The 26928-nt window shown below is 56.8% G+C and overlaps 1 protein-coding gene across 2 annotated transcripts; it reads left to right on the top strand.

Moving 5' to 3' along the window:
• The first annotated feature begins 375 nt into the window (after nucleotides 1–375).
• On the top strand, nucleotides 376–22318 carry IRF8 (interferon regulatory factor 8). Of its 2 annotated transcripts, none has more exons than XM_045772758.2 (9): nucleotides 376–479; nucleotides 4131–4305; nucleotides 9013–9196; nucleotides 11594–11682; nucleotides 13052–13157; nucleotides 14272–14319; nucleotides 18689–19075; nucleotides 19593–19708; nucleotides 20241–22318. In XM_045772758.2, exons 2-9 carry the CDS (start codon nucleotides 4132–4134, stop codon nucleotides 20415–20417), a joined length of 1281 nt encoding a protein of 426 aa, XP_045628714.1. In that variant the 5' UTR covers nucleotides 376–479; nucleotide 4131; the 3' UTR covers nucleotides 20418–22318. The 2 variants fall into 2 exon arrangements, with proteins under 2 accessions (XP_045628714.1, XP_045628713.1); XM_045772757.2 differs by lacking the exon at nucleotides 376–479 and adding an exon at nucleotides 545–824.
• The last annotated feature ends 4610 nt before the right edge of the window (nucleotides 22319–26928 follow it).

Here is a 26928-nt window from a genome sequence, read left to right as displayed (position 1 = left end):
CCGGAGGCCTGCCAGCGCCTTGACTTCCGCCACCTGACACCCACCACCCGCCCTGCCCTGGACTTGGCCGCAAGGACGCCCCCGCGGCCCCTCGGGAATTCCTGCGGACACCCCCACGTCCCGCGCCGCCCCCGGGACCCCCAGCGCAGACCCCGGAAGGGCACCCGGACCGTCAGCTGCCGCCTCTGCGCAAAGTGATTTCTCGGAAAGCTGAGCGCTTCGAAGAAGGCGGGCCGGACGGGCCGCGCCCATTGGGCGGTGTTGGCGGCGCGCCCGCGCCCATTGGGCGGCCCCGGCGGCCCTCCCGCGCCCATTGGCCCGCGCGGCCGCCGCTCGGCACGCCGGACCCGCCCCGGCCCTAGACCCGCGCCGGCGCCGGAGCCCGCGGCCGCATCCCTGGAGCGCGGCGGCCGGCGTGGGAACGCGGGCGGCGGCGCCGAAGGCGGGCGGCGGGTTCGGGGGCGCGCGCGCGGAGGCAGGTAGGCAGCCCCGCGGCAGGCAGGCGGCCTGGCCGGAGGGGGCCTGGGCGGCGGGCTGGCCCCGCTCCGTCTTTCGTCCTCTGCTCTTCCTTCCGAACCCAGACCCAAAGTCCAGGCGTTGAGCACGGGGTGGCGGGTCCCCAAGTGGCTGATGCTTGACAAAAAAATCCTGTTTTTCTTAGAGTCGGGTTTGCATGGAAGACCTTAGAATGGCCTATCTAATGAGGGGAAATACTGACCCCTTTATTGCAAGACCTGCTCGCCGGTCCCGCCAAAGCCCTGCGGCCTGGAGTAGCGCTCGGAGGGTCATGACCGAGAACCTGCCCGGTGACCATCCGAGTTCGTGTGAGCTAGCTGGTGGAGGGGGGTGCCCACTGGGGTTTTCTTCTGCCTGATGACAGTTAACGATTTCTGAGTGGGCTTTGAGGCCCTTCGCTCCCATCATAGCCCAGTGGTCCCTGGCAAGAAAGCCCCAGCTGTGTAGGGCTCACCACTAACAGGAGCATTTGGGTGCAAAATGCACCCCAGGGCAAAGGGGAGACTTTACAAAGTGAGATATGTTGCTTACCCAGGGCTGTGGAGTGCTGTATGAATGGAAACTAGAGACTGAGTATTCCAGAATTTTAAACAATCCCTTCAACATATGGGGGGATAAAACACACTTTCTTTTCTTTCTTTCTTTTTTTTTTTCTAAACCCAAGTTAGGAGCTGGTCCTGAAATGAAGGTTCTGAGCATGTCCTTTGGGATTATGGCAGGTTCTTCCAAGAAAAGAATTGGGAGTGGTTCAGTCGTTACAGAAAGACTGGGGCCAAAGTGACAAATGGCTTTGATGCGTTTGGTCTGGGGGTGGGGGAGATGAGGATCTGGGGCCTCCAGGGAAAGGTGGCCTGGAGCCCTGAGAGGTGTGGGCGGTGAGCCCCGCACCACCTCCTGAGCATATCCTGGAATCCGGCTTGGGTGGGGCCACCACAGCCTCTTATCACCTCCCGCCTGGGAAGCCTGATTGTGGGGACCCATTTATTGGGATGCAGATTAGCTCCAGATAGGACTTGGCCCATAAAGAGAAAGATTATCTAAAAATCAAGGAAGAGGAAGTTATAAACATGTGACCGGGCTTATGAATTTTTTTTCTGGCTTGACATTTGATGGGATTAATGCGTTAGTGTTCCATAAATCATTGTGGGTCATCTTGGGACTAGAATCTCAGGCTTGTATTGCCACTTAAGAGTCTTAGAGGTGATCTCAGTGAGAATTCAGGTGGGGCTGTCCATGTGCTTCGATGTGGTAACGTAATCTTAGCATTTCTCTGTATAGTGAGCAAAGTTAAGACCCTGCCGGGGTTCCTGGGGGTCAGGGTGCCCTTCTGGGCTTCAGTGTTTCCTCCAGTGAGCAAACAGGCTGAATTGGATTGCTTCTAAAGTGTTGTCCAGTTTTCATATTCTGTGATTCCCTCTTCCTCTCATTGATCCCTCTCTTAACTTTCTTTTCTCTTTTCCTGTCCTTATAAATCACCAAGACCACTGTCCTTAAAAATTTTGGGGGCTATGAATCCATTAGAAATATATATTTTTTTAATTTTATTTATTTACTTGAGAGAGAGCACGAGTGAGAGGGAGCACACATGGAGAGGGAGAAGCAGGCTCCCTGCTGAACAGAGAGCCCAACATGGGGCTCGATCTCAGGATACCAAGATCATGACCTGAGCCAAAGGTAGATGCTTAACCAGCTGAGCCACCCAGGTGCCCCAAATCCATCAGAAATCTAGATAAGAAGGTGTTGACCCACTTTCTAGAAAAGTGCCCATACAGACAAAATCTTGCTTTTCATTTTCAGGAGCCTCCTGGAGCATGGACTCTGGTTTATAAACCTTGTGCTAAGGGGGTGAACAAAGCCCTCATGAGTGGGCACATTTCCCTGAATTGACAGATCCGCAGTCACCACCCCTCCTGTCGTGTTCTGGCCCCTCTTGCCCTCCTCCTGCACACAGCTTGCTCCTCAAGTGAGGCGAGATTCCTTTTTCCCCCTGAAAGGATCTGTAGGAATCAGTACGGTGCTAGGTTATTTTCTGGGGGGTGCTCAGTGGTGGGGTTTCTTTTCCCTCCCTGGATGTCCCTCCTACATCTGTACCTTCTTACTTAGAAGCACAAGGGACTGTTCTGGAGTTCTGGGATGCTCGGGATGCATTCACTTTGCCGCTGAGGAGAGCCTCAGACAGGCTCAGGTGGTTTTCCCGAGGTCAAGTTGGAGAAGAGCCTTTGCTGGGTCCTCAGTTCCCAAGTGCAAGTCCAGTTCCTAATTCCACCCATGCCACCCCTTTTACACCCACCAGTGGGCATGGAGAAGTTACAGTTGGCACTTGGGATTCACCTTCTCCCCGGGACCTGGACCCCCTTCTGATCCCACAGCCACCTGGAGGATGGCTGGTTTCTAAGTCATGCACTTGCTTTATGGACCAGCTCTGGATGTGACCATATTCTCGGGGACATTATGTCTTGCCACTACTGATTGTTTCAAACCTGTTTGCCCAAAGAGGTCACATTTTAATCAGAAGAATAGAAATGCCTTTTTTTTTTTTTTTTTGGTGGGCGTCTGTCCAACAGTCTAGGGGATTTCCACCCCTCTTCTTGTAAATGTGGGTTGTGTGTCGTCGATACGGCGTGATTGTTCTTTTTCTGTGTGCTGTTGGGAAAGCTGCCTATCCCGGCAACAATGTTCTTCCAGAGGATGTCTTAGGGCACTCTGGTGAGGTCCCCAAATTCTGGTGCCTTCTGGAAGAGTCTAGCCTGGCTGACTTTGCTCTGTTCTGTGGCCCCAGTTGATTTCCTTGCTTTTGTTCTAATTGGTCCTAAGAGTTCCTGAGGAAGAAAGTTAGGGTGATAACATCTGTTATCTAGAGAGAACCTTCTAAGTTCCAGGCATGGCATCAGGTGCATGCTCTGAGCCCTCATCCCGAGGAGGCCTAGTGCTGATGGTTATCCTGGGGCTTCAGCCCCCGTATCTGGCTCTCCAAGGTTAAATCATGATTCAAGGTCACCCAGCTGGGAGATGGTGGGACTCAAATGGGACTGCAGTGCTGTCTAATTCCCAAACCCTTGCTCTCATCAATAACCCATCTGTGAAGGAACAATCTAGAAGGGATAGCTTTGAGGATCTCTTTTTTTCTTGGAGCATGTAGATGTCATATTTGCTAATAAACACTGGTCAGACTGGGCATCGAGTCCGGGAATTGGCTCTCCACGTGGTGAGCTGCTCATTAAAGGACCTGGAAATGTAAAGGTGCTTATTCCCGTCTCATGCTAAAAATGGAATGGTGCCCTTAGATGTGGCTGTGTTTGCCTGGAACGGAGCAAGGGGTGAAGGCCGGAAGGAGTACCAGCCGGAGCCTTAGGACGGACAGACGTCTGGTGTGGGGCCGCTGCGGGGTTCCCGGGGAGCTTTCAGTTTTCAGGGGTTTGAGGCCCAGGGGAGGCACGGTCTTCCCACAGCAGGTGGCCCAGGGTCCCAGCGTCTGTGGGTTTCCCCGAGGCTGGCACCTGTGTTGCGACCCTCTGATTTTCCTGTTGGCAGTTCTTGGCTCTCAGATACATGGGGTGCTGTGATTAATGAAACAATAACTGTAACAGCACAAAGTGCGTTCTTTTCTCTCCAAGGATGTGTGACCGGAATGGTGGCCGGCGGCTTCGGCAGTGGCTGATCGAGCAGATTGACAGCAACATGTACCCAGGGCTGATCTGGGAAAATGACGAGAAGAGCATGTTCCGGATCCCTTGGAAACACGCCGGCAAACAAGATTATAATCAGGAAGTGGATGCGTCCATTTTTAAGGTACAGACTTGAACTCCCTCCCCGGGGCACAAGTGGTTTCTGTCTTCCCTTCAGGCCCGTGGCGGTGTTGAGTGACATCTTTCTTATTTGCTTGGAAATTAATCTAATTTTTTTAAACAAACATGGAGTGAGTGCCGAATGGGTCTCCAAAACATACACTCGGTGATTTTACATCTATTGTATGACCAAGTCACTTGGAAGTTAGTTGGGTATTGTTGGTGTTTTCCCGACGGGGAGATGGAGGGCACTTTCCCCACCTGTCCTACCATTTCTTTTGTACAAGGACTCACAATCGGAGAGAGAAAAGACTCCTTCAAGGCCCCCTGGGCTACCGTCTAAATTCCGTTAGGAATTCTAGGAAGGGTGTACGTCTTTGTTCTTTCAAAGTTATTCTGCCTGGCAATGCAGGGTCAGCTCAGTTGAGAGAGACACCATCTGTCATTGCTTCCGGGGCCGGGTCATGTGGGGTGCCCTGAACCTGCAGCAGATGTCTAAAAATAGTCTTCCTTCCCTTGTGAATAAAAAGTGCCCAAGCATGGCGAGGCTTGCTATTTACCACTAGCGCAGGGTGAGCGCTCGCTCTGTGCCCGGCCGGCCCACGTCTGCTTTTCCTTCCACATGCTCCTGTGCCATAGGCACTGCTCCTCTTCTCCCGTAGAGGTCGCAGGAGAAGTGACTTGTCTAACTCTTACAGCTCTTGGGTGACGGAGTCAGGCAGCCCAGCCAGGAGCCCGTGCTCCCAGCCCTGCGCGGTCCCGGGAAGCAGAGGTTTCTTGCCATGAACCTACCTCCAGGCGGAGGAGCGGGAGCCAGGGCAGCCCAGCTGGACCGTCAGAGTCCCTGTGGGTCGTCGCCACCCACAGGCATCTCTGAGGTCTAGGAACACAGGCCCCCTGCCCTGGGAGGTTTGGATCCCGAGGTCAGGGTGAGCCCAGTCTTCTGTGACAGCAAGCGGATGCACCACAGGTGGCCAACTTAGAGCCCCCTTTGTTCTGTGGGCATTTGGGGTCCAGGGAGGGGAGAGCGGGTGAGGATGGGGAGGGCGGGGCAGGCGGAGTTGTGGAAGGGTGGGACCCCAGACCGTGGTGAGGGAGGGCGCACAGGCCTGTGGACCCCCGGGAGCAATGGATGCTGAGCTGGGGATGACCGTCCTCTGGCCCAACCGAACAGAAACGGCAGCAGATCATGCCTTGGCCCCAGAGTGGGGCACACGTGGGTCACAGCCGGCTTCAGAGGCGTGTGGGCCCTCCGGTTCTCTGTGGCATTGCCGTGGGACTCCATGTTTCAACAGTTCTGTGCCATCTCTCATCCGGGGTCCCAGATCTCTTTGGGAACCTGCTGTCAGTTACTGGCCCTCAAGGGACCCCATGTAGCCTGAGTGTCCAGCAGATTTCTTTCCATCTGGAGCCTGGACACTGGCAGGTGCTTGCAACGTTCTTGGCAGTGTCCTGGACTCCCTGGCATTGTGGTGAATCTCTCTTGGGAAAGACTCTACATGTAAAGGTGAACGGTGCCCAGGGTCCACCGGGTCTGCTGGGAATTCTACGTTATAGATGGTACAGGCCAGAGCTCCTCAACCTTGGCACTGTTGACGTCTTGGGCCAGGCAGTTCCTTCTTGTGGGGCCGTTCTGGGCACTGGAGCGTGGCCGGCAGCACCCCTCCCCCTCCCCGCCGAGACCCATGCGGGTTGTGGCCCGCGGCCCGGCTGAGCAGATGGAGGCGGATGCCTGGGCTGCTGAGGGCACAGTTTCTGGGTGACCCTCACTGAGATCTCCTCGGGAGGGGAGTAGGGGCCCATCGAGTAGGCTACACGTCCCTGGCTGTGGCTCCCGGTGGCTGTGCAAGGCCTCTTCCTTCACCCTGCTCCCTGTTTCAACTTAGGCTCTGGGGGTAATGAAATAAAGCCCCAGATTTATATGTCTTATGCAATGCTCTTCATGGCCGTTTCAACAGCATTGAGAAAAATGTGCAAGATTCCCAATGCTTCCGTTCATTACGCAGTCCCTTGTGTGGCAATCTGAGAGGAGCCCACAATCTCAGCAGGAGCGGGGTGGGAGGGAGACGTGGGCGCCCCCCAGGGCTGGTGGCCACCGGGAGGGCGGCCCGCTGGTGAGAAGCATGGAAGGACCCACGTGGCGCTCCGCTGGGCCACGCCGGCTGGCGCCCATCCTCTGAGGGCGTCTCCCGCGGTGGCCACACACACTTGTGCTGGGGCAAGAGCCATCTCACGGGGCTTCTGGATAAGCAGAGGACCTTCTCTTTGGGACATTCCAAGAACACTTTTCAGAAATCTAGGAGTTCAGAAAATTTGGTGGAGCGTAAGAGCCATTTTACCAGCGAGCTCTCCACCGTCTGTGGGTGCGCTTGTAGGGCCCGCCTCGTGCTGTGGGCCAGAGATGGGGGATTGGGAAAGGCTGGGCTCACTTTGTACCACCCTTGAGTACACCGAGGCTCTCTTACCCGCTCATACTTGTTTAAAAGTATTCTGCCTCCTTTTCATAACGCTGAGGCTCGTGTCTCTCATCGACCAGCGCTGTGACGGGCCTAAATGAGTTAGGACGGACTGTGTAGCACACATTTCAAATTCAGGAGGCCGTCGAGGAAAAAAATAGCATTTGGTCTTTAAAACGCAAGATGAGACAATAGCATTCCATCAGGGAGCGTTTGTGGGCCCAGGTGCACTGCTGGCTGCCGGCGAGCGCGGGAGACGCGGGTGGGGTGGAGACGGCCCCGGGCCTCGGAATCGCGGCGTCTGCGCTCTGTTAGCTCCGGAAGGGTCTTGAGAGATCACCAGCTAAGCGGATCTTTCAGAGCCGGCCAGAGAGCCCATGAAAAGGCTCAGGGCAGGGCTGGGAGCAAGGTACGTCTGACGCCACCCAGGGCGCCTCCTGACCGCAGCGCCCCGCTTTGCGCCATGCTGTCCTGGCTCGCTTCACGGTGAGTGTGAGGCTCGGATGACTGATAGGACCGTCGGCCCCGCAGTTCTGGATAAAAACTAACTGGTCCTAACATTGCCTTGAAACCCATGATCTTTAAGGTCTGTGTGTAATGTGGATTAACCAGGGGTTCCCGGGGTGGGGTGGGGGGGACGGTGTCGCAGCGTTCCCTCCCCGGGGCACCCTCGGCCATGTTTGGAGACAGTTCTGGTGGTCACAGCAGGGGCAGGGGCGCTGCTGGGCTCGGGTGGGTCAAGCCCAGGGATGCTTTTAGACATTCAACCACACGGGACGGCCTCCACCCCAAAGTACGACCCAACCCCAAAGAGCAATAATGCTGAGGTGGAGAAACTCTGATTTAACCTCATAAAAATTTGAAATTACTGTTAAATGTGTACGTGGTTCGCCTTCCTTAAAAAAACTAAATCCATGCCTGGTCTGAGATGCTGTTAAGAAAACACCGAACACCGATTGGGAGGGACTGGAAACCATTGACTGGAGAGGGGAGTTTGTGTCTGTCAGAGAAGGGGGTGACACTCTTGTGCACCAGGAGGAACGTTCTCCCGTTTGCCTCCGGCAGCCGCACCCAGGCTCAGGGCGTCAAGAGAGGAGCTGTGAGGTCTTGTCCCAGGGGCCGGGGTGTCACGGAGTTCCTGCACGTGTGGCCCCCTGGTCACCTGCCAGTCACTGTGATGCTGGCTGAAGATGCAGATTCCCAGACCTGAGCCCCGCTTACTGAAGGAGACCCTCTGGGGGCGGGGCCCAGGGGTCTGCTTTTCATGAGCTCCCAGGGCGCCGGCGGGGGTCTTGAGCTTGAGGACCCTTGCTGTAGGGGAGCTCCATCAGGCTGACAGTCGGGACCGTGGTGTTTAACCCCAGACAGGGTCACCTTGGGAAGACTCGTGTCGTCTTGGTGGGGCTGAGGATTCCATCCAGACCTGGTGTTAGCGGAGGCTGGCAGGTGCGTCTCATCTCGCCTGAGACGGATGGTTTTCACCTGACAGCCCTGACCCCCTCGTTGGTGTGTCTGGATTCCAGTTTCGAAATCTTGAAACTGCCCGTCCACGTGTTCGTCTGAATGTTCTTCAGTTCTGCCCCTTCTGCCTTGTGGTTTTTGTAGGTTTCCAGCTTTGAGTGTCTGGTCCTAGTTGAGACTGTAAGGCCTGCAGAGGTCAGGGACAGCTGTGGAAAACCAGCAGAGACCGAGAACATTTCATTGCCTCTTAAACAGCGCCCTGGGGGTGGGGCGGGGGAGGTTAGAATAAATGCCAAAATGCAAAACAAAATTTCTATTAAAAGTAGCAAGGCAGTGGATGACCGCATTCAGACTTCTTGCAAATGTTCCCTTTTCATGCTAAGTTTTGGCTCCGGGTTGATCTGAAAAAGCAACAAATTGTTCTTTGTTTTGAACATTCTAGTGAAACCATGTGCGACTTCCTCTTTGCGCTAGCTGACCTCAGGCTCCTCCTGGCCCTCTGGTCCAGGGAAGGATTCACCAAGAGGCAGATCCAGCATGTGTGTGTGGGGAGGAGCCACGGGCAGGGGCTGGATTCCGGCTCAGCTGGGTCGTCGGGGGGGGGGGGCTTCCTGGCGTGGGTCTTTTTAAGACGGAGGTCCCCGAGTCCTGAAAGTCCCTGAATACGAGTTGATAGCGAGAGATGACTGTCGGGGTGGCGAGAATGGGCCGGTCCTGACCGTGGCTTTGGATATTCGTGGTCGGGGTGGGGCAGGCTGGCCTCCTAGTTCAGGTGCTTCTTTCTATCCCCTCAGGCCTGGGCAGTCTTCAAAGGGAAATTTAAGGAAGGGGACAAAGCTGAACCGGCCACTTGGAAGACGAGGCTACGCTGTGCTTTGAACAAGAGCCCAGACTTTGAGGAAGTGACAGACCGGTCCCAGCTGGACATTTCTGAGCCATACAAAGTTTACCGCATCGTTCCCGAGGAAGAGCAAAAATGTAAGTGTCCTTTATGGGCACTGAGCCCAGCAGAGGCTGCCCGGCCTGCAGCCCCTGCCGGAGAGCCTGGGTCTAGGGGGACGTCTGGGTCTGGGGGGACATCTGGGCCAGTGGTTTTAGCTCAGCTGACAGTCCCCTGCTCTGCGTAAGCAGATGCTGAGAGCTCCTTCCCCTGACCCCGGCCACCACCTGCTGGCCAAGTGGCGGCTTCCCGCTGAGTGGGAGGAAAGGGTGGGGAGAAGGGTGGGGAGGTGGGGGGCGGCTGCCTGCTGCTCATCCCCCGCCAGACCAGGAGCTGACTGTGCGGGGCCTCCGGAGGCGCCGTCACGGGGTTGGGCAGGAGCAAGCGGCCTGGGCAGGGTGGATGAGGAGTTCCTTCTGTTTTCTCACAACGCCTGGGCGGGCTAGGGGACGGTCAGGTGGATGGAGGGGGCGGTCAGGTGGATGGAGGGGGCGGAGGGTAAAGTTCTTGAATGCCTCGGGCGATGACGGCACCGTGGGCCTCGCTGCCAAAGATCAGATACGCCTGGGCACATGGTTAGATCCTGATCGTTATTTGGGAATTCTGGGAAGTGATGATTCTGGACGGGTCTTCCAGCTCTGAGATCCCCACAGAGCATTCGTGAGATTAAAGCGGGAGAAGCCCAAACCTGCCTCCCGTGCCACAGCCTCGCTGCCGCGCCCTGGTCACACGTGGCTCATCGACCAGGAGGCTGTGACTGCTCTCGCCTCAGAAGCCTTTGCAAAGTGGGGTGCTGTGTGCGGATCCGAGCTGGCCCGGACACGAAAGCTCGTTGTCGTCAGTGGTTGAGAACATTCCTTGAACACACCCCTTAGCCGTCAGAGGTAGCCATTAGGCCGCTGCAGCCGAATGACCTGCTGCCTCCAAGCTCTTCACTTGTCCCAGGCGCCTGGAGGAAAGCGAGTCCTCAAACTCTCTGGGGCTGCACGGATGGTCTGCATTTGAGCTCTTCCCACTGGGCGAGGGTCGAAAATGTTGACAGAGAATTAAAAAAAAAAAAAGTTAAAATTGTGACTCTCCCAAACCTGTAGTGAGCCTGGGTGAGAGAGTCCTGTAACTCCTCCCCAGGGGAGTCAGCATGAGGACGGAGACCGTGGGACGACGCATGTGAGGCTGGGGCGAGACTTGGTCTGGGATGTCCCACCCTGTCCCCGCCTGCCATTGGGGTTTGGGGGGTCGTCTGAGCTGCTGTCCTTTGTAGCTTCACTGCGTGTAAATTAGCACCTAACTACTGAGTCGTTACTGTCAGCAGTTAAGACAGACGAACCCACCTCTCCCGGGAGAACCCGACGACCTTGACAGGGAGGCCTCGTGGGTAATGCTCTGGGAGGGCTCTGAAAGGCCAGGCATGCATCTTTCCCCCTCCCCTCCAAGTTCTGGATGACTTTTCATCAACATCAAATGAATTGTGCTTGGAGGGAATGGAGAAGTTTCTCTTCGTGCCCCCACCCTCGGGGTTGGCCAAGCTTGAGCTGGCAGGTGAGCCCAGCTTGTTTATAGTGTGGGGAGCAGCCGGCATCACCTGCCAGGGCGGGCGTTACAGAAGTTGGTTCTCAGGGGGCAGAGGGACGCTGCATTTGCATAGTGTCTAAATGGACCCGCTCTGCTCTGTACTTCAGCGGTTCACGGGCTTCACTGGGGGTGCCCCCTTTACCCCCTACTTCCCCCATCCACAGCTTCTAGCGAATTCTTGAGTCTGTCCAGGGAGAATCCAGATTCAGTCGGGATGGCGCGATGGGTCACTTAGGTGCTTGCTTGCTGGTTACAGGACACAGGTCACTGGATAAGGCAGATCTCTGGCCTGGGGTGGGGGCCTGCTGTGGGGCGGCTCTGTGCCTGGAGGCCGTGCCTGCTGGAGCCAGGCCTTCTGGTGCCGCATGTGCGCATGCCTGGTGTGTGTGCATAGAGCTGTGCTGTGTATTGGGAAAGGCCACAAAGATATTTCCTGTCAATTAACTTTAAAAAAATGACTCCGGTCTGCACATACATTTTGCCAGGAAATCTTCTGAGTGCCTTCAGACAGCCCGGCTTATGAGTGTAACCCACATGGTGGTGAACGCCTGGCGTGAAGCGTGTCTGATAGGCACTCATTTTCCATCACAGCTAATGGGGATGAGCCACACGCCAGGCCTTGTCCTCTGAGTGTTAGAAGCAGCAAATCCGACTTCTCCCTTGGACTTTGCCGGTCAGACACCTGAAGCAGCGGGGGGAAATACTTTCTAGGCCTTTTCCAAACCAGTGAAGACACTGGCTTTTATTTCTTTCAACTGAGCATTAAAAACAGAACAAAACAAAACACCAACACTGATTCTGGCCTCGATGATGGCTGTGATGCCTCCGTGCCCTGTGTCACACGTCCGCCCGATTTTCCGCAGGTAAATTAGGCATGGCGACCCCTGGCTGCGTGAGCGAGATCACTGAGATGGAGTGCGGGCGTTCCGAAATCGATGAGCTCATCAAGGAGGTGAGCGGGCAGCCCCGCCAGCGATCTGGCCCCCGGCCGGGAAGCCGCGTCGCTCCTGCCCTGCCGAGGCGTCCCGAGCCCTGGGCTGTCTCGGGAGGCGGCACCTCCAGCCCCGACCTCTGCCATCTGGCCAGCCCCTTCCCCCCGGTCCCCAGCTTCATTCCGGGGGCCGGGGCTGAGCTCCCTGCTCTGTGCCAGTGACATTTGCTCCAGCTGTAAACTTGTTATATTTTGAACGTTTTGAGCGGCAGTGTTAGGAAATGTGACACGGAACCCCTTGGTTTCTTGGGAGCGCTGCCGTGAACAAAATGTAAACTCCCCATGCGGCTTGGGGTTGTCCTTACGGGGATGGCGGTGCTGGCGGTCCCGGCAGGCAGCTGCCCGTCTCAGACTCTGCCGCTGGCAGGCAGAGAATCAAACCTGCTAGAATTGTATGTAAACTCAGTCCATAGGCTGCAAGTAAAGGCTTAATGGGGTCTCTTTAGGGAAAACACGTGGGGTTTTGGGTGCCAGTTTTAGGTCTACAGAAACCCTGTTCTCTTACCATCCGCCTCTTACCTCTGTTTTTATGGCTGTTACCAGGTGGGCCTCGCACAGCTAAAACCCTCCCATGCTGTCCTTGTAAGAGGTGGTGTGGGCGCTGCGGAAATTCTTCCCAGTACATGGCAACAGTGCCATTTTTAGGGGTAGCTTGGCTGTCAGAACGCAGATAGCAAAGTGCAGCCCCCCCCAGCAGCCGCAGCTGGGTGCGGGGGCAGGTGCGGAGTTTCTCCGTGGCCTCTGGCAGCAGACCGAGGGAACTCCTGGCTTGGGGTCTCCAGCAACATCCCATTTTCCCTGTGAGGCTTTTCTGCCGACTCAGCTGAGGCAGTGAGGTGGTTACGTTAGCACCCCGGGGTCCCAAGAAAAGCAGGTTTCAGAATATTTGCTCATCAGATTTCTCAGCCTCCGTTGAGGAGTGGGCCAGAGGTCGGCAGTCCAGGCGTGGAGAGAGAAGCAGGACGCGCTGAGTCACGGCAGAGTCTGTCCAGCGTCACCGTTCACTGGCGTCCCAGAACCTTCTGCCTCTCCAGGGCATTGGGGCAGCTGGATGACCTGGCCATTCCGTTCTGTGACAGGCGGTTTCACAAAAAGGCCATTAACTGATGAGGGGTCCTGCAGAGGCTAATCGTTCAGGCACGTGGTTTGGTTGCTAAGCCTGGTGGGTTTGTCTTGGATCTTTCAAGATGCAAAGTAAAACTTTCCTTTTGTCTTGGGATAACGGTGACTGTGGCTTTGGTGAAGTCTAAACCTTCATCTCTACAAACACCGGAGTCCCACTCTGGAAGCCCAGTGACCACGGTGCTCTTGTCTCTCCCCGTTCCCACAGCCTTCTGTGGACGACTACATGGGCGTGGTCAAACGGAGCCCCTCCCCGCCCGAGGCCTGCAGGAACCAGCTGCTCCCGGACTGGTGGGCTCAGCAACCCAGCGCAGGTGAGGATGGGACTGCCGCACACGCGGGGGATGGGGTGCGGGGAGCGTGGTGCTCACTCCTCCCCGCCTTCAGGCAGTGGGGGGCCGGTGGGCTGTGGGACTACAGTGATCCCATTTTACTGAAGGTAACTCAGCCCCTTCCCCTACGGCCTCTTAGGAAGGCACACGGACCCTTCCCCCAGGAGGGGTCTACTTGCCGCCTGCGCTCCTGGGAGGGTCCGAGCTGCGTTGGCAAACCCCTCCCAGACCAGAGGGGAGACGGAGCTTGCCACGTGGGCCTCCCAGCCACCTCCGGGACCTCTCAGAGCCAAGGGGAGCCCTGGGCAGCAGGAGAGGAGGAGGGCCAGGGCCAGGACTGTGCGGTTGCTCAATGGGAGCCCTGGATTTGAATCCCGTGGTGGAGGAGGCTGTGTAACTTACTCCGTTCTCAGTCGTCTCATCCCATGGAGACACCAGGACCTGTCCCAAGGGGTTATGGGGCTGACTGAGACATTCACGCATCTATTACCTTCTCGTGCCTCCTCCCCCCACCTCCCCACTTCCCATTCCAAAGACCCTCCTCGAGAGCACGGATTTCTGTGCTTCTGCCCTCAGTCTCTGTCCCCCACAGCTCCCCTGCGGGAGGCTGCGAGGGGACTCTGGCCAACGGGCTTCACAGGTCGCCAGGCTGTGGGGTGGCAGTTTTGCCTGCAGGGCCCTGGGCGAGCCCCCTTTCCCTGCACTGGGGTGACACCTCGGGGAAAGCGAGCAGCTCGGGCCCCGGGTTCCCCTCTGGAGACAAGGCCTGGATGGTGGGAACGCAGTCCGTGAGATTTCGGGAGCAGGCGCTTGGGTGGGAGGACACGGGGCCCCAGCGCATCACACTGACCCTCAGTCAGAAATCCCACAGCACGGAGGACGTTTCCTCCCCCTCTTGCTGGTTGAGTTGAGGTCTGGTTTATGAAACGTGGGTTATCGTGCTGGGGCAGTGGGAATCCCAAATTCAGCAGAGCCCGTGGCAGGAACTCGGGAGCACACCACGTGTGGCTTTTAAAGAAACTTCTGGAGAGGGAGCATTTGGGTTGGTTCCCCACACACGACGGGGTCTGAATCTCCTTTCCTCTTTCTCCCGCAGGCTTGCCACTGGTGACGGGGTACGCTGCCTACGACGCGCACCATTCAGGTATGGCGCCGCTCCGGGTGGGGCTGGCGGGGTGCACCACGGGTGCTCCTTGAAGGCAGGGCGCAAAGAACCTGTGTGGGCTTGCAGGGTCCATGGTTGAGCCGATCCGGTGTCAGAAGTCAGGCCCCTGATTCCTCCTTCTCAGTGTTTGCTTTTAGAGCAAGCAAGGGGCAGCCTTCTTGAGGCTCTTCTCGGATTAGACCAACAGACAGATCCAAAGAGCTCTTTCTGTGTAACGTGCAGGCGCAAGAGCGTGGGGACAGCTCGGGCCCAGCTCTGCCCTCTTGTGTGACCTCAGGCAGAGTGATTGAGCCGCTCAGAACCTCACTGGAGTGTGGTGAGGATTAAATGTAATGTCCTTAAAAGTTTCTGGTAGGGACATCATTGGTCAACAAACATTACCAGTATCTGTCGTGAGTGTCCATTTCTTTTACTCTGTTGCACACTCAGGATCGTAGTGCTAATGATACTAATTACTGGGGATGGTGGGGATGGTGCTGCTGCTCCTGGTGGGGATGGTGGTGGGGATGGTGATGATGATGGGGATGATTAATGATGATGGGGATGATGATGGTGGTGGGGATGGAGATGATGGTGGGGATGGAGATGATGGTGGGGATGGTGATGATGGTGGGGATGGAGATGATGGGGATGGTGATGATGGGGATGGTGATGATGGGGATGATTGATGATGGTGGGGATGTTGATGGTGGGGATGATTGATGATGGTGGGGATGATGATGATGGGGATGGGGATGGTGATGATGGTGGGGATGTTGATGGTGGGGATGATGATGATGGGGATGGGGATGGTGATGATGGTGGGGATGTTGATGGTGGGGATGGTGATGATGGCTGACATTGGATGCTGACTAGATGCCAGGATCAGTGTTGAGGTTTTGATGTCCGCATCTCATCCTTCCATTCACCTGTAGAGGGGTGCTGTTACTGTCCCCAATGACAGGCTCAGAAGCCCTGGGTCACACAGCCTGTGGGCTGCAGAGCTGGGATATGGCCTCAGGCTGTCCCATTCTTGCTCCTGCCCTCATGGTCAGAGGTGGCCTCTGGTACATTTTTGTCCACTTAAGCTGGGGACTCAGACGTCCTGCCAGTGACCCCTGGAATTGGCAGTCTGGCTCACTGACAGCATCTTTAGGGCAAAGGAAGCCAGTGTCTTCCCCAATAGCTGTTGGTTCTATGAGAAGTGAACAGCCTGTCTCATCAGGATGGACCACAGAACGTCAGGTCTGGGGGACCAAAGCTCTCTTGGTGCAGAGGAGGAAATGGGGCTCAGAGAGGTGTCTGGACCAAGGCCCTCGTGGGACGGTGTTCGGGGTGGTGGAGGCAGCTTCCCCCCCAGGCAAGAAAATGACAGGCAGCAGTGTTCCTGATCATAGCACAGGTGTCCCTGCACAGCAGCCCTACGAGCTGGGGACTGTCACAACTTGCCTCACAGAGGAGGGAACCCAGGCTTAGAGGTTCAATTGCTGGTCAGGGTCACCCAGCTGGTAAGCAGGTGCCCGGGGTCAAAGCCAGGCACCTGGCTGCCTCCAGCCTGCACAGCAGCGGCCCTGCTCCCAGAGGCCCTGGCTCACGGGGCCAGGCCTCTGACCTAGTCAGCTCTGGGCTGTGGCCAGGCAGTCTGCTGACCGGTGCTTTCTGGGGGCAGGCGGGGAGCCGGGGGCAGGGCTGAGGCATCTGGGTGAGGAGGAAGTGTGCTTAGTTGCCCCATAGCTGTCCCAGCAGAGAGCGGGTGAAGCCACCCATAGCACTGCCTCACGTGAAGAAAATCCCAAAACCCTCTTCTAGAAGTTGTGGACTTTGGTCCCTCTGTTCCCGTCACCCCCCCCATGTAAATAAGTCGATGGCAGGGGTCCCCTGTTCTCAGTGCCACAGGGATGAGGTGATGAGTGACCGGGCCAGTGAAGGGTGGCAGGGAGCGCTGGATGGCACGGCCTTCAGACGCCACTGGGCTGGATTTCTCCATTTTTCTGGAGAGCTCAGAAGCCTAGGTTTTTGTGTGAAACCTTCCCAAATGAGATGTTGGCCACAAACCCGCATTAACAACACCCCAGTGTGCTTGGGGGATCCGGATGGGCCCGTGGCTGCCAGTGTGGACCTCGGCTGTGTCCACGATGCTCGGGGGTCGAGGTGGGGTCTGAACTCGAACAATGGGGTGCTGTGCTGAAGAGCCCCGGTGCAGAGCCGGCCTGCTGGCAAGCGAGGGAATCCAGTCTCCCCCCCTCAGCCCTCCTGCCGTCCCGCAGATGCCTAACCTGTCTACACCTGTTTCTTTACCTGGAAGATGGTGTATTCATGAGTCGCCTGTGCCTCACGGGGCTGTGGTGAGGGTTCAGCGTGCTGATAGGTCTGGCGGCCCAGGAGCAGCACCTGGGATCTTGTGTGTAGACCGGGAATTAGGATTTAGAACTCGAGGAGTCTCTCGTCCTGTTCCCCTGACTTGTCTAGTCGTAGCTGCTCGTGGGCTGCTGACGTGCGCCAAGTGCAAACATGAGCTTGTGCCATCCTTGGCTGGGGGAGGTGGGCGCTACTGTCATCTCTGCTTTGCTGACGGGGAAACTAAGGCACAGGGCGGTGAAGCTGCTTGCCCCCAGTCACACAGCTTGGCCCTCACGTCAGAGTGTCTCTGCTCCTGGCGCTGTTGCCATGCTGTCACTGTGGTGGGGTCGTCCGCCGGTGGGTGGGTGGCTGTTGGGGGGGCAGGACAGGTCGTGGGGGCTGCTGAGGCTTGTGGAAGGGCTGGCTGGAGTCACAAGAAGGTCCTGGTCGTGGGTTTTCCTCCGCGGCTCCCCTGTCGGGTGCAGTGGTCCTCCTTAGGCCCTGCCAGCTCAAACTTACTGTAAGCTGTGCTGCCCTATGGCCCTGGGGCCACTGGGAGAGCCTCGCCCGGGCATCTGGGGAGCCCCCGTCTGCTGCACCCTTGGAAGCAGCCGGTTCTCCCGGCTGCGAGGTGCTGCTATGAGGTCAGCTTTGGCTGCGACAGGGCAAAGGTGTGGAGTGGTGACAGTCATCCAGGGTGTTTCTTTGGGACAAAGTTCAGGATAGTTCTGGAGTGAAGGAAGTGGAGTGTTTCAGGATGAGGTGCGGGTGGTACAGACTCGGCATGGGGGGCAGGATGGTGAGCCGGGCGTCACAAGATGTGAGGTCAGACGCCGGCCCTGCTGCTTCCGGCCGGGTGACCCCATCTGGGCATCCATGTTCCCACCTGTTACATAAGTGAATTGGACCAGAACACCTGACGCTCCCAACCTGGCATGATTCTAGAATGCCGTTTAACTCCTACATGGGAGAAAATGGAGCTTGGTAACGGTTGCAGGGAGTCTTACTATTCAATGGAGCACATGATTCTTTTTTTAAAAGATTTTATTTGTCAGAGCACAAGGAGGGGGAGTGGCAGGCAGAGGGGGAGAGAGAGGCAGGCTCCCTGCTGAGCAGGGACTCGATCCCAGGACCCCGGGATCATGACCTGAGCCAAAGGCAGATGCTCAACGGACTGAGCCCCCCGGGTGCCCCTGAGCAAATGATTCCTCAGCAGAGCCCAGGGGCGCGTCCGAGGACCCGCTGCAGGCTTCAGAAATTCTGGCCCCACCTGCCCGTTTTCTCCCTTTGAGAAGGAGTTTGTCAGGAGTTGGTGTCCGGGTCCGTCGGCACTAAGCCGGGGCTGCTGCTTCGGGGACCAGAGCCTGAGAGAATATTGAAAAGGGAATCGTCTTTCCATTTACTTGCCGCCGGGGCCGTCGCCCTCCCTCGGTCCTCAGCGCGGTCCGTTCGGGAAATGCTGAGTGCATTTGAACGCTTTTCAGACTCTTCAGAGAATAGGTGTAGATGAAGGCTTGTGCAGAGATTTGCGTTTTGAAATCCATGGCACCCCAAGGGAACTGTGAATTTGTCAAGAAAAGGATGGCATCTGTGCCCGGGAATGCGAATCCAGCACTTGTGTTGGTTGGGAATTCGGAGCAGGCCCCGCGGGCACGTAGCGCGAGAAGCAGTGTATCCGGTGTGTCGGACGGACGGGCGTTTACAGGACAGCGTCCGACAGCGGCACAGCAGGGTCTGGGGCCTGGAGCAGTTCACGAACTTCCACGTCGTGCCCGTCGTTGTGACCTTCGCTAGAAGACGGGCGCGGGCCGGCGTGGTGGTTTATATGGAGTCATTGGCTTCCTTAGTAATTCTCTGGGTTCGTTCGTGCTTATAAACACTTGCTTTCTAGAAGGGTGCGTGAACTTCCCCGAATCCCCAGGGGAGTTACGGCGCCTCCTGTTTGTGAGAAAGGACAGCCTCGTCCCTGCACAGAGACGACCGGGCCCCCCTTCCCTGCGGCCCCTGACCTGTGCTCCTCCGCCCGCAGCCTTCTCCCAGATGGTCATCAGCTTCTACTACGGGGGCAAGCTGGTGGGCCAGACCACCACCAGCTGCCCCGAGGGCTGCCGCCTGTCGCTGGGCCAGCCGGGCCTGCCCGGCGCCAAGCTGTACGGCCCCGAGGGCCTGGAGCTGGTGCGCTTCCCGCCGGCGGACGCCATCCCCAGCGAGCGGCAGCGGCAGGTGACGCGGAAGCTGTTCGGGCACCTGGAGCGCGGCGTGCTCCTGCACAGCAGCCGGCAGGGCGTGCTGGTCAAGCGGCTGTGTCAGGGCCGCGTGTTCTGCAGCGGCAACGCCGTGCTCTGCAAGGACCGGCCCAACAAGCTGGAGCGCGATGAGGTGGTCAAGGTCTTCGACACCAGCCAGTTCTTCCGAGGTCCGTCCCTTGAGTCCTGGGAGGGCCCGTGGAGGAGCGGGGGGACACGGGGTGCATGAGGCGGGGGTGGGGGGTGGCGGTTCCAGTCCTGCTCTGTGCTTTCTCGCCGAGCGACCCCGGGGCACCTGTGTGTAGAACGGGGGTGCAGACACAGCTCCTTTCCTGAGTGGCTGTGGGGAGTGTTAGGGACTCCCGCACCTCCATCGGGGACTGTCCCCAGGTCCTGGCAGCTGGTTAGAAATGCAGAGGCGTGGGCCCCAGCCCTGCCTGCAGGGCGAGACCTGCGTTTTGGCAAGGTCCCCGGGGATCAAGGTGCACATTCTGAGACAGGGTGACCTCATACGTGCCGGGTCCTCCGCCCACGCTCACCCACGGGAACACTGTGCGGGACCTGCTGTCACTCTGTGGGGCTTCGGGTTAGCATCCTGCCCCAGTGCTCCTCCCAGAAGGTCAAGTGTGAAAGCCCCGGGCACCCCCCCTGGGGCAGAGGGTACTGAGGCCCCCCGTGTCCTTCCAGACCTGCAGCAGTTCTACAACAACCAGAGCCGGCTTCCCGACGGCAGGGTAGTGCTGTGCTTCGGAGAAGAGTTTCCAGACATGAGCCCCTTACGCTCCAAACTCATCCTCGTGCAGGTAAGTGCTCCCGGCCCACTGTTCGAGTCTCCGTTTATACCTGGGCTGGGGAGCAGGCAGCAGGGAGTGGGGGACTCCACCTGTGGACAGAGGCAGGCCTGGGGGAGACGTCCATGTGGGGCTAGTGGATTCTTGCCACCTCTCAGCCATCCTCTCCTGTTCCACGACTCTTAACAGTCTCTGCGTTCTCCCCCTACCTTAAGTCAACACCCCTTCTCGCAAGATTCTTTCTAGTAAGGTTCAATTGCCTCAAGGTCTGAGAGACAGATTAGGGCTTTTCAGGCCCTTATTTAATCCAAAGGAATGAAACTCTAACGGTAGAGTTCTGGACGCTGGCTACCAGTGTGGGCTGTAGCGGGAGAGTACATAGGAGTCTTCGCAGGAGTACCACTTGCCCGTCCCTTGCACCTACCTTTTCGGGGCTCAGGTGGAGTTCTCGGTGAGCACTTTGGGCTGGGTCATCGGAGAATCTGGCTGGTGCCGGAGACGGTCCGCCTGCACTTCCCCGTCTGACCTGTGCCCGTCCCTCCAGATCGAGCAGCTCTATGTCCGGCAGCTGGTGGAGGAAGCTGGGAAGACCTGCGGCGCCAGCTCCATGGTGCCGCCTCCTGAGGACCCCCAGCCAGACCAGGTCTTCCGGATGTTTCCAGACATCTGCGCCTCACACCAGAGACCTTTTTTCAGAGAAAACCAACAGATCACGGTTTAAGCCTCTCTCTTGGGCACCCCATCCTGCCCACATCTCGCGTTTCCCTATTACAATTACTGTCGTAATTATTTAAGGATGTCGATCCCTGTGACCTGGGGCGGGATGCTTCACTCTGCTCTTAATTTAGTAAGGGCGCTCCCTGAGGACTTGACCTTTGCGGCGGAACAGGAGCCTGGGGCGGCTCTGAAACATGGAAACGTCCCCAGATGATCTGGATGCTGTAACTATAACCTGTGATTCAAACATTTATTTCCCGCATTTCCCCTAATTATCATTAGTTGCTAGATTCTTCCAGCATTTGGGGGTAATTGGTTACTAGCACAGAGCCGCCCCAGGAAAGAGATTGGAGTAGAAGCCATCTTGTCAGAACAAGGCTGCTTTTTGTCTTCCCTTGGGTCAGAGCTTCAAGATTTCATACGCTTGGTCCCATGTGGACTGTCTTTACTTCTTAAGCACATTAATAAGATATAGGAATACTTAGGTAACAGCCTCCTTTCAGCAAGTGAAAGCAAGACTCGGGGCCTGTGGGAGGCCTGCCCCCCAGCAGATGAACTGGTGCCGTGACCATCTTCCCTGTGGGCCTTACTGCCTGGAAGCTTAGAGCTAAATTTGTTTTTCATTTAATTAAATCATTCCCTCATCCCTTGCGCTTTTCTTTCTAAATGGTTTTGACCTGTTTTAAAAATATGCATACTTTACTTGTCCTACTGTAAACTACTTTGAATTTTTTTTTTTTTATAAAGTGAGCAGGCTGTAAACCACAAATTCAAAAAGTAATGGTAGATCGTACAAGCGTTTTGATTGTGCATTTGATTCCGTGCACCCAGAGCCCGGCCGGTGGTGTGGAGCGTGGGGGCGCGCCTCGGGCGGATTGGGGAGTAGGTCACCGCCACCCTGGTCCTGGGGCGGATGGCAGCAGGGACAATGCCTTCCCCCTCCCTGGGACTCCTCGAGGTCCGAGGTGGCCTCGGGCCGTACCAAATTCTGGGTCGAGTAGTATGGGGGGACCCCAAGGGGGCCTTCCCAGTTTGAGCCCCAGAAGAACTTTGGCTGTTGGCTAGTGAAGAGGACGCATTTACTACCCCCGCACGTGTCAGAACGGCGGGGCCAGGTCAGCTGACCTTCCGTGGTGCACGACACATCTCCACAACGGCTCTAAAACCATTTTCATGGTTAAAAACCACTTGAACATTTTTTTCCGGGAAAAAAAATGTGTATTTTGCTCCATTGGGTGCCTCTTCCCCATCTGTGTCCTGGGTGATGTGCCGGACGGAGGCTGGCCAGCCAGGTGGGCACGGAGCAGGTGTCTGCCCTATGCCCCCGGGGAGCCAGCTCCCTGCTCAGTGTGGACACCAGGCGGGGCTCGGGGGGCTCTCCTACCACTCTCTGGGGGGTGGGGACGAGTCTTTGCCCCATTCTTTTCCCTTCGTACCCCAGCCTGGTCCCCACAGGCCCAGGCTCAGCCTCACCGTGAAGGGCAGGAAGGGGCCTTACCTGTCGACGCGCACTTTGCGAAGTGGGGGAAGCTGGGGTTTGGGGGACAGGATTGCCCCCCCTTAGCCAGCCTGGCAGCCTTGTCACCATGAGTCTGACTTAAAATCCAAGCCGAAGAACGTTGTTCCCCTCGACCGCTTCCGCGAAGGTGATGGAGGCGTGGTGTGTGGACCGAGGCTTTGTCATCGGTCCCTTGAACTGTGTTTGACTTCACCTGAAAATATAGGGAAATTCAGCAAAAGTGGCTTTTCCGTCTGTTTTCTGAAATGAACAGTGGGTTTTGGTCTCCAGCTCAAACGGTAAAGCATAGATCCCGACTCTGCTAGATGAATATTTATTTTTGTATCCACTTAAAACATTGATCTTTTTTGTTCTTTATTAAAATAAAGTGCTTTTTAAAAAGCTGATTTGTGCTCTGTGTTTTAAGTCACTATAAAAATGTTTCCTCGTTTTTACCTGATTCTGGGTTCTTAAGGGGGAATTAATGCTGCACTCTGAGTTTAAGGATTTTTTGCTTTTCACTCATCCCCAAAACAATGGCAAAAACGTATAGAGGTTTGCAGATCATAGAGCAGTTTCTGGAGAAAGAGCAGGACGTGCTGTTTTTCTGGAAGTCCAGGGGCCCATTGGGGTTTGTGTGAGCTGACGGAGGAGGGTGTGGGGGCGTGGAGGGTTGGAGCTTGGTGGGGACAGCCCTGTCCTGGAAGGCCCTGGGCGTCTCCCCCCCCCCCCCCGTTGGGTTGCTGGCAGGTGATGGGTTGTGCATCCTTCCATTCATACACGTACTCACTGTGCTGGGTCCTTAGGGGGTTCAGCGGGGACACGAGGGACCCAGTTTGGTCATCGTGGACGCTGCTTCATGGGATGTCCCTTTTGAACAAGCAGGACAAATCAGTCTGTTTCAGGGGGGCCCGGGCCCCAGCCGACCCAGGGGATGTGCTCCACTGGGACCGTTCCCTCCTCCGTGCAGAGACGAGTGAAGGCATGTCCCCATATGGGGTGCGCTGTGGCCATTCGTGGCCTGGGACAGCTCAGTGTGAGAGGCTTTTCTGACAAGGCCTGGCCGCCGCGCTTCGGCGCCCGCCGGCTAACCCCTGGCTTTCTTAGACATCTCCTCCTGAGTCACACTAATTCCCGCATGTCGCTAGCAGGACCTTTGTTTATCAGCAAACCCTTTTCTGCTTGTGGATTCGGGGCCAAATGTGCAAACTTGAGGGAGTCTGCTCCTCCCCAGAGCTCAGCGCACCCGTGCAGACCGTTGGCAGACCTGCCCCCTCTGCTTCTTGAAGGAGAGGAGGGAGGATGGGGTTCAGGGACGAGATGCCGCAGGAATAGCTGGGAGTTTGGAAAATGCCGTTAGGGCCCAGAGGTGACTGACCTTTGAGACGTGGGGCCTCCTCTGGACAAGTATCTTCTGGAACCCAAGGGCAGCCCGTGGGACTGGGCTCCTGAGACATTCGGTCAGACAAGCGGCCTTCACTCTCTGTATTCTAGAAACATTTACGCAAGTGAAGATATTTCAACCACCCCTTGCTGAGTGATTGCCCCTTGCTACACTAACTTTTGCAAAATCCATCTGGGATGGAAAATTTTGGTTTTCCTCTGTAATGTCCAGATGGAGGAAGATGCTGAACCCCTGGGATAAGAATCCCCAGGATCTGCCAGGCCTGCCTGGGGTCCTAGCGGAGTCCTCCGGGAGGGGGCCGTGGGCCGGCGCCCCTGGGTGCTGCTGAGACAGCTACTCTCCGCCAAGCAGCCATGGTGGGAACCAGGAAGAAGTCATTTGTACGAGTGACTCACACTCTCCACAAGAGAAAGTTTTGCAACTCAACTACTCAGAAATATTTAGAAATTCTTTCTAAAGAATGGTCTATAACTAATGACTATAATTTTAACAGCTCAGTGGGCTGAGGGAGGAGAAGGAGTGGCTTCTCAGTGGAGAGTGTGGCTGTTTTTACTAAAAGCAGGGGGGAAGCAGTAAATGTCTTGACCTACTTGTCATCTTGATCTCCCTCTAGGACAGGGGCACATTCAAGTTCACTCATGGTAAGAAACTTACCGGATCCAGCATTTTCCAAACTTACTTGATCTGACGTGCCTGGCAAGGTGTCTAGGGATACGCATGCCTCATCCAGCTTGACCGACTTCAGGCATCATGAGGAGAATGCTCTCTGTTCTGGTAGGGCTGCCTTTCCATCTGGACGGAGGCTGCCAGGGATGGGGTGGCCACCCTCACACGACCCTCAAACTTACATTTCGCTCATGGATTTTGTGGGCCAGATTTAGACAGGACACAATGGTGTTGGCTTTTCCCCTGTTCCGCAAAGTCTGGGGTGTCAGCTGGGAAGACTCACAGTGGTGGGTGACTTCAGTGCCCGGGGGTGGAATCATCTGGAGGCCTTTAATCCACACGTCCAGGGCCTGGGCTGGGAGGCCTCTCTGTGTAGCTGGGGCTTCCTCACAACATGGCGGCCCTGGGGCAGTCTGGGGGACACAGGGGACACCAGAGGGCTTGTCAACTGGCCTCGACGCCCTTTAGACTCGCTTCCAGCAGGCTCCATTGGCCAGAGCAGTCACAGGCCGCCCAGACTGAGGGGCATGGGCAGGGTCCCCAGCTCTCGATGCCAGGAGCGTCAAGGAGCTGGCGGCCATGTTTGAGAACCGCTGGATGTGGGGGGACCAGAGGCATCTTCTTTGCTATGCATCCTGCCTACCCTTCGCCGAAACCTATCTTCTGCCTCCTCCCCGGAAGCCCCGGCTCCTTGAGCCCCAGACAGGTAGGCCTTTCCCTCGCTCCACCGTGGGAGCCTGGTTGTGGACACTCACCTTCTTCAGATTGTGGCCCTTCCCTCGGGAACACTGATCCCAGCCCGGGCGGGACGCTGGGGCGTTACTGTGAGAGCCCATCCCCACCGGAGGGGACCACGGGGCGCGCAGGGGCGAGAGCCTGACATGGCTTTTCCCCGGCCCCTCCCTTCCTTCTGCTCCTCACCTCTCAGCGTAAGGCAGGGCCACCCTCCTCGCTGTCACCCCGACGCGAGGCCTCTGCCAAAATGTGTCCGTGAGAGCAGGAGACCGAAGAAAGGATCAGGCCGTGGGTGATGGCTTCGGTGGGGCCGGGCTCGGCCTGTTGAGCTTCCCGGCCTGCCACCCGCCGCCGAGTGAGTGAGGCCAGGTTCGCGGGGTCCCCCGTGCCTCGGCTTTCCCATCTGCGGGCTGCGCGCCAGGGCTGGGTTAGCACAGCAAAGCCGCGCACCGCCGCGCGGGCCGCACCCTCAGCCGCCGACCGGCGTGGCCTGCGGTCCCTGCGAAGCCGCGCAGGACCCCGCTTGCCTTTCCCCCAGAAGCAGAGCCGGAACAAGGACGGAGGTCAGGCGGCTGTGTGCGGGGCCACGTCAGGAAGGGCCGGTAGGGGTGAGGAGAAGCCCGTGGACGTGACTCTGCGGCGCCTGCTGGGCTGGGACCAGCCAGACCCGTGTTTGCCCACCTCCACCGGGGCGGCCGAGGCGCTACCAGGGGCGGCGGGGACCTGGTACTTTCCACCGGCCTTGCGCGCAAGGAGACGTGGCTCCGGCAGCCGGAGAAGCCTCGGCTCCCGCCGCATGGGCTGGCCGCGGGGGTCGGCGGCATAACTGCGGCGGGAACGGCGAGGGGACGTGCTGGGGACACTGGGAGCTCCATGGAGTGTTGTCACCTCTCCGGAGAGGGACACGTGCCAACAGCCCAGGGTTCAGCTTACTGGCTGTGTGGCCCAGAGAAAATCACTTCAACTCTGTTCCTCAGTCTTGTCCTCTGTGAAACAGGGGTAATGATATCACCTACCGCGAGGATAAAGGGCTTACAGCCGCCCCTGGCCATGGTGAATACTAAAAAAAGGATATTTATATTTATATTTATCATTCATGCAATTACTTTAGTATTAAATTTTGATAAGTCTCAGACTTAATAGGTCTAAGAAATAATCTTATTTATATTAACTATAATTATATGCAAATATTTGCTAATTAGTAATATAATAAATTGTAGTTATCTAATTCTATATTTAACTCATTAGAATTATTTAACTTTATAAAAACAGTAATTATTCAATGATTATATAATGATTAAAACTATGTTACAATCCTACAAATAAGGAAATAATTATAATGCAATTGTTGATTCTCTTGTCATGTCTTATTTACAATCTGCTCGAGCAGAGGCAAGGACCAGCTGGAAGATGGGCCTGGCGTGCAGGGGTGCGTGGCTGGCGTTTGGGGAGCGAGCGGCTGATGTGTGAACGTGGCAGGTCAGCGCTCTGGTGGTGGAAGCAGGTCGCACGCGAACGTGGGAGGGAAGGGCTCCAGGAGGCAGCTCTTCCAAGCTGCCAGACACATAGTAGGTACTCAAGACACATTTGCTCCCTTCCCATCACCTCCTTCCTGTCAAATACGGAAGAACGAGGGCCGAGAGGTTTCTGTGGGGTCAGACGGAGGCACTAGAGACCGCAGGGTTCACAGACCTCTCCCCTCCCCCGTCTCCAGGGAGAGGGCTCCTTGCAAGCTCAGGACCACCTCCCCTCCTTTTCTAGACGTGTTGTTTCTCGTTGGAGGGGGACTCAGCTGATGTGTAGGAAGACGAAGGGGGGGCCCAGGAGCGGACAGCGAGCACCAGCCCTGAGCGCTGGGAGTCTCATTACGCGTGCGGTGGCGAGGGGTGGGCTGGGCTCGCTGCACGTATCAACTGCAGGGTTCTCAACGGTGAGAAGAGGGGAGGAGAGGGAGCCTGAGGTCGCCTGTGGTTGTGGAGCTGTGTCCTCGGGCCGGACGCTTGTGAGATAGCTCCCGGCTCCTGGCTGTGCTCACATACACACCCACCACCTGGTTCGTGGAGGGCGCGCTCTTTTTCCAAATCATAAGGACCTGAGGGAGCTGGAAAGAACAAAGAATCTGGGAAAAAAACCTCTCTCAGAGAAAGGCAAGAGGGTGGGACCCTGCTGTTTTCTTGGAGCGCTGCTGGAGGCAAAAATCACGGTGCGGTG

This window comes from Ursus americanus, chromosome 21 (genome assembly GCF_024610735.1).
Source record: "Ursus americanus isolate L20-20 chromosome 21, mUrsAme1.1.p, whole genome shotgun sequence".
NCBI classification, from domain to species: domain Eukaryota; kingdom Metazoa; phylum Chordata; class Mammalia; order Carnivora; family Ursidae; genus Ursus; species Ursus americanus.
This window is presented reverse-complemented; position numbering and strand designations above follow the sequence as displayed.

Coding starts and splice junctions, on each gene's coding strand:
- IRF8 (XM_045772758.2), top strand. CDS start 4,132: ATGTGTGACCGGAATGGTGGCCGGCGGCTTCGGCAGTGGCTGATCGAG. Junction 13,158..14,271: donor GGCTCAGCAACCCAGCGCAG/GTGAGGATGGGA, acceptor TTTCTCCCGCAG/GCTTGCCACTGGTGACGGGG. Junction 14,320..18,688: donor CTACGACGCGCACCATTCAG/GTATGGCGCCGC, acceptor CTCCGCCCGCAG/CCTTCTCCCAGATGGTCATC.